Source organism: Oncorhynchus keta, chromosome 32 (genome assembly GCF_023373465.1).
Source record: "Oncorhynchus keta strain PuntledgeMale-10-30-2019 chromosome 32, Oket_V2, whole genome shotgun sequence".
In the NCBI taxonomy this organism is placed as follows: domain Eukaryota; kingdom Metazoa; phylum Chordata; class Actinopteri; order Salmoniformes; family Salmonidae; genus Oncorhynchus; species Oncorhynchus keta.
Window position 1 is genome coordinate 8,509,881 of NC_068452.1, and position 13,926 is coordinate 8,523,806.

The window sequence follows — 13,926 nt, forward strand, 5'->3', positions numbered from 1 at the left end:
GCCCCTCAGTGTCTGCCAAGTGCAGCTCTGCTAATTGAAGAGGCTATTTCATGTATACTCTGTCCTTCTCTCTCTACCAATTCACAAACTCCTTTCTCTACAGAACAATATCTTGACTATTATGTGTGTGTGTGTGTGTGTGTGTGTGTGTGTGTGTGTGTGTGTGTGTGTGTGTGTGTGTGTGTGTGTGTGTGAGGAGTTGTCAGTCTTGGTCTTGGAAAAATCCACTCAATGTCGTAAGAGAGAGTAGGCGGGCATCAACCTGTCTGGTCATTTATCGTGTGTGAGACCCACTTCCATGGACAGACAATGTTAGTGAAAGCCCTGCAGATGTAAAAAGAGAGGATGTTATATCAGACTGAATGTAAAGGAGAGGATGTTATATCAGACTGAATGTAAAGGAGAGGATGTTATATCAGACTGAATGTAAAGGAGAGGATGTTATATCAGACTGAATGTAAAGGAGAGGATGTTATATCAGACTGAATGTAAAGGAGAGGATGTTATATCAGACTGAATGTAAAGGAGAGGATGTTAGGCAGACAATGTAAAGGAGAGGATGTTAGGCAGACAATGTAAAGGAGAGGATGTTAGGCAGACAATGTAAAGGAGAGGATGTTAGGCAGACAATGTAAAGGAGAGGATGTTAGGCAGACAATGTAAAGGAGAGGATGTTAGGCAGACAATGTAAAGGTGAGGATGTTAGGCAGACAATGTAAAGGTGAGGATGTTAGGCAGACTGAATGTAAAGGAGAGGATGTTAGGCAGACAATGTAAAGGAGAGGATGTTAGGCAGACAATGTAAAGGTGAGGATGTTAGGCAGACTGAATGTAAAGGTGAGCATGTTAGGCAGACTGAATGTAAAGGAGAGGATGTTAGGCAGACAATGTAAAGGAGAGGATGTTAAGCAGACAATGTAAAGGAGAGGATGTTAGGCAGACAATGTAAAGGAGAGGATGTTAGGCAGACAATGTAAAGGTGAGGATGTTAGGCAGACTGAATGTAAAGGAGAGGATGTTAGGCAGACTGAATGTAAAGGTGAGGATGTTAGGCAGACTGAATGTAAAGGTGAGGATGTTAGGCAGACAATGTAAAGGAGAGGATGTTAGGCAGACAATGTAAAGGAGAGGATGTTAGGCAGACAATGTAAAGTAGAGGATGTTAGGCAGACAATGTAAAGGAGAGGATGTTAGGCAGACAATGTAAAGGTGAGGATGTTAGGCAGACTGAATGTAAAGGTGAGGATGTTAGGCAGACTGAATGTAAAGGTGAGGATGTTAGGCAGACTGAATGTAAAGGTGAGGATGTTAGGCAGACTGAATGTAAAGGAGAGGATGTTAGGCAGACTGAATGTAAAGGTGAGGATGTTAGGCAGACTGAATGTAAAGGTGAGGATGTTAGGCAGACAATGTAAAGGAGAGGATGTTAGGCAGACAATGTAAAGGAGAGGATGTTAGGCAGACAATGTAAAGGAGAGGATGTTAGGCAGACAATGTAAAGGAGAGGATGTTAGGCAGACTGAATGTAAAGGAGAGGATGTTAGGCAGACTGAATGTAAAGGAGAGGATGTTAGGCAGACAATGTAAAGGAGAGGATGTTAGGCAGACTGAATGTAAAGGTGAGGATGTTAGGTAGACAATGTAAAGGAGAGGATGTTAGGCAGACAATGTAAAGGTGAGGATGTTAGGCAGACTGAATGTAAAGGTGAGGATGTTAGGCAGACAATGTAAAGGAGAGGATGTTAGGCAGACAATGTAAAGGTGAGGATGTTAGGCAGACAATGTAAAGGAGAGGATGTTAGGCAGACAATGTAAAGGAGAGGATGTTAGGCAGACAATGTAAAGGTGAGGATGTTAGGCAGACAATGTAAAGGAGAGGATGTTAGGCAGACAATGTAAAGGAGAGGATGTTAGGCAGACAATGTAAAGGAGAGGATGTTAGGCAGACAATGTAAAGGAGAGGATGTTAGGCAGACAATGTAAAGGAGAGGATGTTAGGCAGACAATGTAAAGGAGAGGATGTTAGGCAGACTGAATGTAAAGGTGAGGATGTTAGGCAGACAATGTAAAGGAGAGGATGTTAGGCAGACAATGTAAAGGAGAGGATGTTAGGCAGACAATGTAAAGGAGAGGATGTTAGGCAGACTGAATGTAAAGGTGAGGATGTTAGGCAGACTGAATGTAAAGGTGAGGATGTTAGGCAGACTGAATGTAAAGGTGAGGATGTTAGGCAGACTGAATGTAAAGGTGAGGATGTTAGGCAGACAATGTAAAGGAGAGGATGTTAGGCAGACAATGTAAAGGAGAGGATGTTAGGCAGACAATGTAAAGGAGAGGATGTTAGGCAGACAATGTAAAGGAGAGGATGTTAGGCAGACAATGTAAAGGTGAGGATGTTAGGCAGACAATGTAAAGGTGAGGATGTTAGGCAGACAATGTAAAGGAGAGGATGTTAGGCAGACAATGTAAAGGTGAGGGTGTTAGGCAGACTGAATGTAAAGGTGAGGATGTTAGGCAGACAATGTAAAGGAGAGGATGTTAGGCAGACAATGTAAAGGAGAGGATGTTAGGCAGACAATGTAAAGGTGAGGATGTTAGGCAGACAATGTAAAGGAGAGGATGTTAGGCAGACAATGTAAAGGAGAGGATGTTAGGCAGACAATGTAAAGGAGAGGATGTTAGGCAGACAATGTAAAGGAGAGGATGTTAGGCAGACAATGTAAAGGAGAGGATGTTAGGCACACAATGTAAAGGAGAGGATGTTAGGCAGACAATGTAAAGGTGAGGATGTTAGGCAGACTGAATGTAAAGGTGAGGATGTTAGGCAGACTGAATGTAAAGGTGAGGATGTTAGGCAGACTGAATGTAAAGGTGAGGATGTTAGGCAGACTGAATGTAAAGGTGAGGATGTTAGGCAGACTGAATGTAAAGGTGAGGATGTTAGGCAGACAATGTAAAGGAGAGTATGTTAGGCAGACAATGTAAAGGAGAGGATGTTAGGCAGACAATGTAAAGGAGAGGATGTTAGGCAGACAATGTAAAGGAGAGGATGTTAGGCAGACAATGTAAAGGAGAGGATGTTAGGCAGACAATGTAAAGGAGAGGATGTTAGGCAGACTGAATGTAAAGGTGAGGATGTTAGGCAGACTGAATGTAAAGGTGAGGATGTTAGGCAGACAATGTAAAGGAGAGGATGTTAGGCAGACAATGTAAAGGTGAGGATGTTAGGCAGACTGAATGTAAAGGTGAGGATGTTAGGCAGACAATGTAAAGGAGAGGATGTTAGGCAGACAATGTAAAGGAGAGGATGTTAGGCAGACAATGTAAAGGTGAGGATGTTAGGCAGACAATGTAAAGGAGAGGATGTTAGGCAGACAATGTAAAGGTGAGGATGTTAGGCAGACAATGTAAAGGAGAGGATGTTAGGCAGACAATGTAAAGGAGAGGATGTTAGGCAGACAATGTAAAGGAGAGGATGTTAGGCAGACAATGTAAAGGAGAGGATGTTAGGCAGACAATGTAAAGGAGAGGATGTTAGGCAGACAATGTAAAGGAGAGGATGTTAGGCAGACAATGTAAAGGAGAGGATGTTAGGCAGACAATGTAAAGGAGAGGATGTTAGGCAGACAATGTAAAGGAGAGGATGTTAGGCAGACAATGTAAAGGAGAGGATGTTAGGCAGACTGAATGTAAAGGTGAGGATGTTAGGCAGACTGAATGTAAAGGTGAGGATGTTAGGCAGACTGAATGTAAAGGTGAGGATGTTAGGCAGACTGAATGTAAAGGTGAGGATGTTAGGCAGACTGAATGTAAAGGTGAGGATGTTAGGCAGACAATGTAAAGGAGAGGATGTTAGGCAGACAATGTAAAGGAGAGGATGTTAGGCAGACAATGTAAAGGAGAGGATGTTAGGCAGACAATGTAAAGGAGAGGATGTTAGGCAGACAATGTAAAGGAGAGGATGTTAGGCAGACTGAATGTAAAGGAGAGGATGTTAGGCAGACTGAATGTAAAGGTGAGGATGTTAGGCAGACTGAATGTAAAGGTGAGGATGTTAGGCAGACTGAATGTAAAGGTGAGGATGTTAGGCAGACTGAATGTAAAGGTGAGGATGTTAGGCAGACTGAATGTAAAGGTGAGGATGTTAGGCAGACAATGTAAAGGAGAGGATGTTAGGCAGACAATGTAAAGGAGAGGATGTTAGGCAGACAATGTAAAGGAGAGGATGTTAGGCAGACAATGTAAAGGAGAGGATGTTAGGCAGACAATGTAAAGGAGAGGATGTTAGGCAGACAATGTAAAGGAGAGGATGTTAGGCAGACAATGTAAAGGAGAGGATGTTAGGCAGACAATGTAAAGGAGAGGATGTTATATCAGACTGAATGTAAAGGAGAGGATGTTAGGTAGACAATGTAAAGGAGAGGATGTTAGGCAGACAATGTAAAGGAGAGGATGTTCGGCAGACTGAATGTAAAGGTGAGGATGTTAGGCAGACTGAGTGTAAAAGGAAGACACTCTGGTCTCTCCATCTGTAATCCGACCCCAGCCTACCTTTCGTCTCTTAACAACTGCTGGCCAGTGTCCCTGTGCGTGCACACACACTCGAACACATACACACTTTGTGTCATATCACACATGCGCACATATCAAGTACACATTTGGTGTCGCGTACAGACACACAAACGTATGTGTTTGCACGCACAAGTTCCACTAAAAAGCTCCCATGTGACTCTTTCCACAGACAATGCAGCTTCAGGGCTGACCAGCAGCACAAGCTCTGCATCTTTTACGACACTGTATAATCTGGTCCGAATTTCAAAATCTTCTCTGCCAAGATGCTGTACGTTGTGAAATAATATGCAGCCCTGTGTTTCTGTGCTCACGGTGTTAGGAAAGATAATGTCAGGTTGTAAAAAAATGTGTTTTCGCGCTCACAGTCCCGTTTCCTGACCGAGAAGGGGTTGAATGTCTGTTTGGATTCAGTTTGTGTGCGTGCGTGTGTGTGTGTGTACATCCATACACGTGTGAATGAAGTGCGTCTGTGTGAATGACAGTGTGTGAATGAAGTAGTGTTTGTGTGTGAGCAGACTGCATATTCTGTCTGAATGAATGGAGGGTGTGGACTGTCGTAGCAGACCGTGACAGGGCAGGGCTGCCGTTAGGCTTGGAGAAGAGCCACTGCTTTAAATACTGTTCCTAATGGTTTATGGTTGTCATTATCTCTCTCTTTCTCCTTGAGACTTCACCATTAGACAGTTGCATAGTTTCTTTCTCTCCCTCTTACTTGCTCGTTTTCATTCATTCTTGCACACTCTTTCTTCCCTCCACCTCCCTTGTCCTTTCTCCCTCTTTCTTCTCCCCTCTACCCAACGTTCCTCCTCCTCTACCCAACGTTCCTCCTCCTCTACCCAACGTTCCTCCTCCTCTACCCAACGTTCCTCCTCCTCTACCCAACGTTCCTCCTCCTCTACCCAACGTTCCTCCTCCTCGACCCAACGTTCCTCCTCCTCGACCCAACGTTCCTCCTCCTCGACCCAACGTTCCTCCTCCTCGACCCAACGTTCCTCCTCCTTCCTCCTCCTCCACCCAACGTTCCTCCTCCTCGACCCAACGTTCCTCCTCCTCGACCCAACGTTCCTCCTCCTCGACCCAACGTTCCTCCTCCTCCTCGACCCAACGTTCCTCCTCCTCCTCGACCCAACGTTCCTCCTCCTCCTCGACCCAACGTTCCTCCTCCTCCTCGACCCAACGTTCCTCCTCCTCCTCGACCCAACGTTCCTCCTCCTCCTCGACCCAACGTTCCTCCTCCTCCTCGACCCAACGTTCCTCCTCCTCCTCGACCCAACGTTCCTCCTCCTCCTCGACCCAACGTTCCTCCTCCTCCTCGACCCAACGTTCCTCCTCCTCCTCGACCCAACGTTCCTCCTCCTCCTCGACCCAACGTTCCTCCTCGACCCAACGTTCCTCCTCGACCCAACGTTCCTCCTCGACCCAACGTTCCTCCTCGACCCAACGTTCCTCCTCGACCCAACGTTCCTCCTCGACCCAACGTTCCTCCTCTACCCATAGAGCATACCCATAGGGCATCTTGAAGTTTTGGCATTGGAGACTAGTCCAAATATAGCACATGAGCTGAACCGAAAGAATCTACTGATCATATTGCTTCCAAATATGATATTTAATTTATGTTAAGTCATACATAATTTGACAGGTTTCTTTATGTAGTTATTATTCCTCAATAAGGTAGAAATATATTATAAATGTGGCACCATCACAGCCACGTTCTTCCCGCTGGACTCTGATTCATAATCATATTTGGCAGCAAGGCCATATGTAGCTACAATACCCACCCACAGCTACGAGCGTGAAGCCCATCTCTCTTCGGTTGTGATCACGGGTGTGAAGCTCTTATTTCTTGACATTCATGCACTAGTTATCCATACTCGGCAACTTCCAATACATCCGCTGGAAGCATGATGTGGAACATAGATGTTGAAACACACTTTGAAATGTTGCACTCTGCCCTGTCTGAGCATTCATTCACTCATCCTCTTAGGCCTAGCGTACTGGAGTATTCCTCTCTATAACTGAGCCTAGCTCTCTCTCACACGCACTCTCTCACTCACACACACCTCTAGCTCCTAAGATGGAAACAGAGAGTGGCTAATTGGTGTCTGTTTGCCCTGTGGCTATATATGAGGTGTCTGTGTGTCTGTGTGTCTGTGTGTCTGTGTGTCTGTGTGTCTGTGTCTGTCTGTCTGTCTGTGTGTCTGTGTGTCTGTGTGTCTGTGTGTCTGTGTGTCTGTGTGTCTGTGTCTGTCTGTCTGTCTGTCTGTCTGTGTGTCTGTGTGTCTGTGTGTCTGTGTGTCTGTGTGTCTGTGTGTCTGTGTGTATAGTGGATGTCAATCAACACCAAGCTTAGAGCGCTCCCTTCTGGCTGCGTTGCACAATGAAATGTCCCCGCAGTAGCCTAGTGGAGCATGCAAGGTAAAGTGGTCTGTAATTTAAGACCTAAGATCAGGGCCTGTATGTATCAAGCATCTCAGAGTAGTAGTGCTGATCTAGGATCAGGTCTCCCCGTCCATGTAATCTTATTCATAATGATCTAAAAGGCTAAACTGTTCCTGGATCAGCACTCGTACTATGAGATGCTTAGTGAATATGGGCAATGATAAATCAAATCAAATATCTGACCCTGTGGATATTCGGACCACGCTGGCTGAAGTAGAATGGTCGATGACTAGCTTCCATCAAATAACAATCAGGGCCTCGATTGATAACACAAAGATTTGGGAGGCACAATCAATATCAGTGAGCCGTGTAGTTTTGTGAAGAGAGGATGTTGTCAATGCCTGAAGTCATAGATCACTAACTGTACCTCTGGGGAATTTTGTCTGTTTTCAGATCTTCTCAGACAGTGAAAATAAAGACCAGGAAAGGGAAGTGTGTTTTGTGGATATCGCCTACGACGAGATCCCTGAGAGATACTATAAAGAGTCTGAGGTGAGTCTGTCGTGTGTGTGTGTGTGTGGTTTCGTTAGAGGTAGTGGGGGGATATTACGGGTTATTGAAAGGGTTATTGCAGCCGAGGCAGCCTGTCTCTCGGTAGTCAAACACTGGTACTTGGAGTCTTTATTACTGGTCTGAAAATAGAACCAGCAACATGATTCAGACATGACAGTGGATACGAGGACATTTGTCGACACTCAGTAATACTCAAAGATACAATGATACGACAGACGGACACCATTTCAGTCTTTCAGTCTATTTAGAGGACGACGATTAATCGGCTTGGCCGATTTAATTGGGGCCGATTTTCAAGTTTTCATAACAATCGGTAATCAGCTTTTTTTGGACACCGATTGCATTGCATTCCACGAGGAAACTGCGTGGCAGGCTGACCACGTGTTATGCGAGTGCAGCAAGAAGCCAAGGTAAGTTGCAAACTAGCGTTTAACTTAACTTGTAAAAAAAAAAAAAATCAATCATCACATAATCACTAGTTAACTACACATGGTTAATGATATTACTGGGTTAACTAGCGTGTCCTGCGTTGCGTGAAATCGATGCGGTGCCTGATAATTTCTCATCGAATCACAGCCTACTAACAAAAGCGCATTCGTGAAGAAAGCACAATCATAGCACGAATGTAAGGTTGAAGTGGGAAGTTTTACGTACACCTCGGCCAAATACATTTAAACTCAGTGTTTAACAATTGCTGACGTTTAATCCTAGTAACAATTCCCTGTCTACGGTCAAATAGGATCACCACTTTATTTTAAGAATGTGAAATGTCAGAATAATAGTAGAGTGATTTATTTCAGCTTTTATTTCGTTCATCACATTCCCAGTGGGTCAGAGGTTTACATACACTCAATTAGTATTTGGTAGCATTGCCTTTCAATTGTTTAACTTGGGTCAAATGTTTTGGGTAGCCTTCCACAAGCTTCTCACAATAAGTGTGGTGAATTTTGGTCCATTCCTCCTGACAGAGCTGGTGTAACTGAGTCAGGTTTGTAGGCCTCCTTGCTCACACACACTTTTTCAGTTCTGCCCACAATATTTCTATAGGATTGAGGTCAGGGCTTTGTGATGGCCACTCAATACCTTGACTTTGTTTTCCTTAAGCCATTTTGCCACAACTTTAAGTATGCTTTTTCAGTTCTGGTCATTTTGCTTTTGGTCATTGTCCATTTGGAAGACCCAATTTGCGACTAAGCTTGAACTTCCTGACTGATGTCTTGAGATGTTGCTTCAACATATCCACATCATTTTCCTCCCTCATGATGCCATCTGTTTTGTGAAGTGCACCAGTCCCTCGTGCAGCAAAGCACCCCCAAAAGACGATGCTGCCACCCCCGTGCTTCACGGTTGGGATGGTGTTAATCGGCTTGCAAGCTTCCTTTTTCCTCCAAACATAACGATTGTCATTATGGCCAAACAGTTCTATTTTTGTTTCATGAGACCAGAAGATATTTCTCCAAAAACTACGATCTTTGTCCCCATGTGCAGTTGCAAACCGTAGTCTGGCTTTTTTATGGCAGTTTTGGAGCAGCGGCTTCTTCCTTGCTGAGCGGCCTTTCAGGTTATGTCGATATGGGACTCGTTTTACTATGGATATAGATACTTTTGTACCTGTTTCCTCCAGCATCTTCACAAGGTCCTTTGCTGCTGTTCTGGGATTGATTTGCACTTTTCGCACCAAAGTACGTTAATCTCTAGGAGACAGAACGCATCTTCTTTCTGAGCGGAATGACAGCTGCATGGTCCCATGGTGCTTATACTTGGTACTATTGTTTGTACAGATGAACGTGGTACCTTCAGGCGTTTGGAAATTGCTCCCAAGGATGAACCAGACTTGGCTAATTCCTTTTGATTTTCCCATGATGTCAAGCAATGAGGCACTGAGTGTGAAGGTAGGCCTTGCAATACATCCACAAGTACACCTCCAATTGACTCCAATGATGTCAATTATGGCCAGCAGCATACCACCCTGCATACCACTGCTGGCTTGCTTCTGAAGCTAAGCAGGGTTGGTCCTGGTCAGTTCCTGGATGGGAGACCAGATGCTGCTGGAAGTGGTGTTGGAGGGCACTCTTTCCTCTGGTCTAAAAAAATATCCCAATGCCCCAGGGCAGTGATTGGGGACTTTGCCCTGTGTAGGGTGCCGTCTTTCGGATGGGACGCTAAACGGGTGTCCTGACTCTCTGAGGTCATTAAAGATCCCATGGCACTTATCGTAAGAGTAGGGGTGTTAACCCCGGTGTCCTGGCTAAATTCCCAATCTGGCCCTCAAACCATCCCCAGTTTTCAATTGGCTCATTCATCCCCCTCCTCTCCCCTGTAAATATTCCCCAGGTTGTTGCTGCAAATGAGAACGTGTTCTCAGTCAACGTACCTGGTAAAATAACAGATAAATAAATAAAAATTAGCAGAAGCTTCCAAAGCCATGACATCATTTTCTGGAATTTTCCAAGCTGTTTAAAGGCACAGTCAACTTAGTGTATGTCAACTTCTGACCCACTGGAATTCTGATACAGTGAAATAATCTGTCTGTAAATAATTGTTGGAAAAATGACTTGTGTCATGCACAAAGTAGATGTCCTAACCGCCTAACCATAACTAGTTTATTAACATGAAATTTGTAGAGTGGTTGAAAAAACAGTTTTAATGACTCCAACTTAAGTGTATGTAAACTTCCGACTTCAACTGTACCTAACCATAAACATCAATGCCTTTCTTAAAATCAATAAACAGAAGTATATATTTTTTCAACCTGCATATTTAGTTAAAAGAAATTCATGTTTGCAGGCAATATTAACTAGGGAAATTGTGTCATTTCTCTTGTGTTCATTGCACGTGGAGTCAGGGTATATGCAACAGTTTGGGCCGCCTGGCTCGTTGCGAACTAATTTGCCAGAATTTTTTATAATTATCACATTGAAGGTTGTGCAATGTAACAGCAACATTTAGATTTAGGGTTGCCACCCTTTCGATAAAATACGGAACGGTTCCGTATTTCACTGAAAGAATAAACGTTTTGTTTTCTAAATGATAGTTTCTGGATTTGACCATATTAATGACCAAAGGCTAATTTTTCTGTGTTTATTATAATTAAGCGTATTATTTGATATTTGATAGAGCACTCTGACTGAGCGGTGGTAGGCTGCAGCAGGCTCGTAAACATTCATTCAAACTTTACTGAGTTTGCCAGCAGCTCTTAGCAAAGCTTGAATCACAGTGCTGTTTGACTTCAAGCCTATCAACTCCCGAGATTAGGCTGGCAAAACTAAAGTACCTATTAGAACATCCAATAGTCAAAGATATAGAGAGAAATGATCGATGCGTCATAATTACTATAATAACTACAAGCTAAAACTTCTTATCTGGGAATATTGAAGACTCATGTTAAAAGGAACCAACAGCTTTCATATGTTCTGAGCAAGGATCTTAAACGTTAGCTTTTATTACATGGCACATATTGCACTTATACTTTCTTCTCCAACACTGTGTTTTTGCATTATTTAAACCAAATTGAGCATGTTTAATTGTTTATTTGGGACTAGATTTTATTTATGTATTATATTAAGTTAAAATAAGTGTTCATTGTTCATTCAGTATTGTTGTAATTGTCATTATTACAAATATATATTTAATCGTTAACGGCTTTTTTTGGTCCTCCAATAATTGTTATTAGTATTGAAAAATCATAATTGGTCGACCTATAATTGGTTTTGCCCTAGTCATCCAAATATCATAAACTATTTTATTGGGTTGGAATTTGATTCAAATAAGTTTAAATTGAGTTATATTCCCGAATTGAGTTTGTATTGCTGACCAGATCATGCTAAGCTAACTCTAGCCTCACCTTCTAATTCTCTCCCCATACACCTCTTCCATATCTAATTTTCAGTGTTAGAAATTAGCATGTTAGCATATAGCATCTGTGTAAGTATAGTTAGACTGTTGAATATAGTACATGCAGTAAGCGGTGGTTGAATGATAAATTGCCTCAGCCCCTGAGATTTAGGGAAACATTTCTGGAGTGAAGGATTCCTATTTAACGTTAGCTTTCTATTTGTAGCTTTCCCATAATGCATTTCTCTCAGGGTGCAGAGGTTTGGATTAATTACTGAGATGTGCGTGCGCGTGTGTGCGTACATTCATGTGTGTGTCCACACCAACAGGACCTGCGGTACTTCAAGTCAGAGAAGACGTCGAGGGGCATGCTGCAGGAGGGCTGGAGGGACACCCAGGAGCCCATCATGTGCTCCTACAAGCTGGTGACCGTCAAGTTTGAGGTGTGGGGCCTGCAGACGCGCGTGGAGCAGTTTGTACACAAGGTCGGAGGTCACTCGCACACAAATAGCAGCCACTTACTCCATAGATAGTGCTGGTTAATTTTTGTAGAACTGCTCTGAGATCAGTGTTTTCTGACCCCCATCTATTGTCTCTCCCTACAGGTGGTGCGTGATGTGCTGCTCCTGGGCCACAGGCAGGCTTTTGCCTGGGTGGACGAGTGGATCGGTAGGTCGACAAGCACTGCTCAATTGGTCCTCTCACTAACTAGTCACTGGGTAGTGTTCAGTAGGGCAATTCATTTTTTGATGTGTTGAAAGTTAAAAGGAATGAGTGCTACTTATTGGACAAGGCTAGGTAGTCCCTTCCAGTTTTTCTTCTGTACCAAATGAACATGGCCCAAGTTAAACACTAGGACCTATGAAGTCACTCTTTCCTTAGAATGTCATCAATAAGATTTGACTCCGTTTGGGAGCTACGTGGTTACTTTTGATGCCGTCTCGAATCTACTGTATGTATCATTGTGTGTTATAGAACTAAATAAGGCATGTGAAATCCTGAACAACATCCAACTCCCCATCACTGCATCTAACCCTGCTCCATCATATGCGCTGGCTGACCTCTCTGATATCAATAACCCAATTTAGAACACATACCCTAGAGGGCAGATTCAAAGCCCAGTCATGGACTAAGCAGGAAGCTCAATTGGCATAATCTGTGCCTGGGAAAATCGCCCCTGAGAAGCACTGTCATGTCCAGGATTGATCTGTGTTCACGAGCTCACTACTTCAGTCATACACAGACAACACCTGGACTGCAGTTCCTTCCATGTTTGTCTGCAAAACCAATTCCTGCAATTCTGTGTTGGCGTTCAATCAAACCGTATCCCTCCTTGTACACTGGTCTGTTTCTTCTTGCGTCCGAAATATTCTTCATTCTTGTTGGCATCGAGACTTGTACGATGTGTATAGTGAACACAAATTGCTGAATTTGCTACAATTTCCTCAAGAGAATAGCAATTGCTGAACGTATCGGCCGATATCACACAGAATATATTGCACTCATTGAATCATGACAGTTGTGTTTATGTGGGTCGTGACTGCATGGCAATGAGAGCAGTAGCAGTGATACTTGCAGGACTCTGATTAGCGCTCAGCTTTTTTCCATGGCTGCAGGGTAAGTCCAAAACAAGCCATTACTGCTGTAATGGGACACCGCTACTCACTCTCTCCCTTCTCCTCTACCCCTGGGGGATAACTTTCCCTCCTATGCACTATTTTGGATGATTCCCCCTCACCCAAATCCTCCTGGTGTATTTGGGATGACCTTGCCTAGGACTGTTCTTTGGGAATGTCATTTTTTTCTGGTGTATTTGGGATGACCTTGCCTAGGACTGTTCTTTGGGAATGTCATTTTTTCTGGTGTATTTGGGATGACCTTGCCTAGGACTGTTCTTTGGGAATGTCATTTTTTTCCGGTGATGTTCCCAACCCTTCACGTCTGACTCTGAGGGTTCTGGATCATTGACTCTCCCTCTCCTTTCCCTTCTCCCTCTATCCCTCCCTTTCTCCCTCTTCATCTTCATAACCCAGCTTTGGCCTGACTAGCTTTCTCCTCTCGACACCAACTCTTTTCGGTCGTGGGAAGCTAGCTCTGCCCTCTCTACCTCCTATTGATTGTGCTTGAACTTCGACCTTTCGGCCCCTCCCAAAAGCACTAATCCACCACCCAGCGCGCTCTACTCACCCACGGCGTGCCCCTCCTCACTTAACCCCTCCTCTACCTTCGTCTTGAGTGTCCTAACGGGAAGACGCCAACATCTCCACCTCCCTCCTCCCCTCTTTGCAGATATGAACTTGGATGACGTGCGGGAATACGAGAAAAGTATGCATGAACAAACCAACATTAAAGTTTGCCATGAGCAGCAAGAGCATTCCACGAACTCCCCATCACTGGATGACATAGAGATTCATGACAAAGTCAGCGTATGTGTCGTTTCATTTCCTCTTGTTCTGTTTCATGTTGACGTGTTCTGTTGTTCATGACGACGTGACTCAGGAGGTAACCAATCACAATTCTGAAATAAGTGGTTCTTGCAAGCTTTTTTTGTTATAGTTTTATAGTTTC

General features: G+C 43.8%; 1 protein-coding gene and 2 long non-coding RNA genes across 3 annotated transcripts in view; 2 read left to right on the forward strand and 1 right to left on the reverse strand.

Moving 5' to 3' along the window:
• The window catches only part of LOC118365721 (cytoplasmic phosphatidylinositol transfer protein 1-like), a 79,222-nt gene that overhangs the window by 59,817 nt on the left and 5,479 nt on the right, over nt 1–13,926 (forward strand). Inside the window, exons 6-8 of the mRNA XM_052490626.1 lie at nt 7,405–7,503; nt 11,688–11,843; nt 11,964–12,027. Coding sequence (XP_052346586.1) covers nt 7,405–7,503; nt 11,688–11,843; nt 11,964–12,027 — 319 coding nt within the window. The remainder of the gene's footprint in view (nt 1–7,404; nt 7,504–11,687; nt 11,844–11,963; nt 12,028–13,926) is intronic.
• LOC127914464 (uncharacterized) lies at nt 34–3,997 on the forward strand. Its single transcript, XR_008088480.1, has 3 exons — nt 34–837; nt 2,044–2,187; nt 3,330–3,997. It is a non-coding gene; the product is annotated as an uncharacterized LOC127914464 (long non-coding RNA).
• Nucleotides 13,107–13,641, reverse strand: LOC127914465 (uncharacterized). Its single transcript, XR_008088481.1, has 2 exons — nt 13,237–13,641; nt 13,107–13,181 (listed from the first exon to the last, which is right to left on the reverse strand). It is a non-coding gene; the product is annotated as an uncharacterized LOC127914465 (long non-coding RNA).